This window comes from Arachis ipaensis, chromosome B08 (genome assembly GCF_000816755.2).
Source record: "Arachis ipaensis cultivar K30076 chromosome B08, Araip1.1, whole genome shotgun sequence".
In the NCBI taxonomy this organism is placed as follows: domain Eukaryota; kingdom Viridiplantae; phylum Streptophyta; class Magnoliopsida; order Fabales; family Fabaceae; genus Arachis; species Arachis ipaensis.
Window position 1 is genome coordinate 1627534 of NC_029792.2, and position 1138 is coordinate 1628671.

General features: G+C 34.9%; 1 protein-coding gene across 1 annotated transcript in view; it reads right to left on the reverse strand.

Annotated features, from left to right (window-relative positions):
* The window catches only part of LOC107612905 (PHD finger protein ALFIN-LIKE 4), a gene marked incomplete in the record, with an annotated part of 3847 nt that extends 3211 nt beyond the window's left edge, over positions 1 to 636 (reverse strand). Inside the window, 2 exon segments of the mRNA XM_016314688.2 lie at positions 202 to 234; positions 402 to 636. Coding sequence (XP_016170174.1) covers positions 202 to 234; positions 402 to 486 — 118 coding nt within the window.

Genomic DNA, 1138 nt, shown 5'->3' on the forward strand with positions numbered 1-1138 from the left:
TAAGAAGCTGGCCGAAATTGAAAACCCTGAATGCAAAAGCCATAAAGCATTTGAAAGGCATAACGCAGTAACACGGAAAAAAAATTAGAGAAATAGCAGAAAAAGAGGGTTCCCAAATTTGAGTGCGAATGAAGAGGAATTGAAATTGCAAAGAGAAAGTAAAAGTGGTTTGGAGAGTAAGTAATTGAGTAAGTAACTAACCAGGATCGCATTGGTTGTAGAAATCCTGAACATCTGCAAACGCAAAGAGGAGAAAAGAATTGAAGCGCGAATCACGAGTTACAGATCGAAGAAAGCATGAAATGCAAGAGAGGGAAAATGGAAATCGAAGAAGAAGAAGAATTAGAAAATTGTGAATTGGAAGAAAGAGGAATGAAGGAAGAAGGGTTAGAATTAGATACCGGTTGTGAGGGCTTTGATGATGGCAGCTCTTCGACCCTTGAAATCCTCGTAAATCTCTTCCACCGTTCGACCTCCTCCTTCCATTGCTCTCTTCTCTTGTCTTCTCTTGTCTTCTCTTCTCGTCTATTCAGTTATCAGAAGAAGAAAACGAAAAAGAAGGGTTTGGAGTTATGAGTTAATTACATGAGGGAACAAAACGGTGGCGTTTTGAGGCGTGTTATTACTTATTAGTTATTATGTAATTGCATGAATCAAATCACACTCTCTCTTCGAGACAAGACAAGACAAGAGAACACAACAGATACAGAATATCATTCACTAACTCGCACTCTTTCAACCACGTGGATCTTAATCTTTTTTAATCTTATCTTATTAGTACTAATTTAGTAATTTACCGTGTAGTCTTACTTATTAGTAGTAAGTTTAACTCCTACTTTTTTTTTCGTTTTTTTTCGAATAAAAAAATAATTCACAATGATGAAAATGTGTGGGACCCGCTAGTCTTCTCTGGCACTCCGTCAGCGCTTTTCTTGTGTTTAATATTTAATTCATCATAATTTGTGTAAACTGTAAAGTGTCAACACTCATTTTATTAACCTTGTATTTATGTAGTATCTAATAAAAGAGTTGTATTATTTCAAACAATTTAGTCGGAGTAATCACTATAGATTAAACATTAAGAGACATTAAACATTTGTAAATCAAGCCAACTCACATTGTATCATTTTTTCTTTTT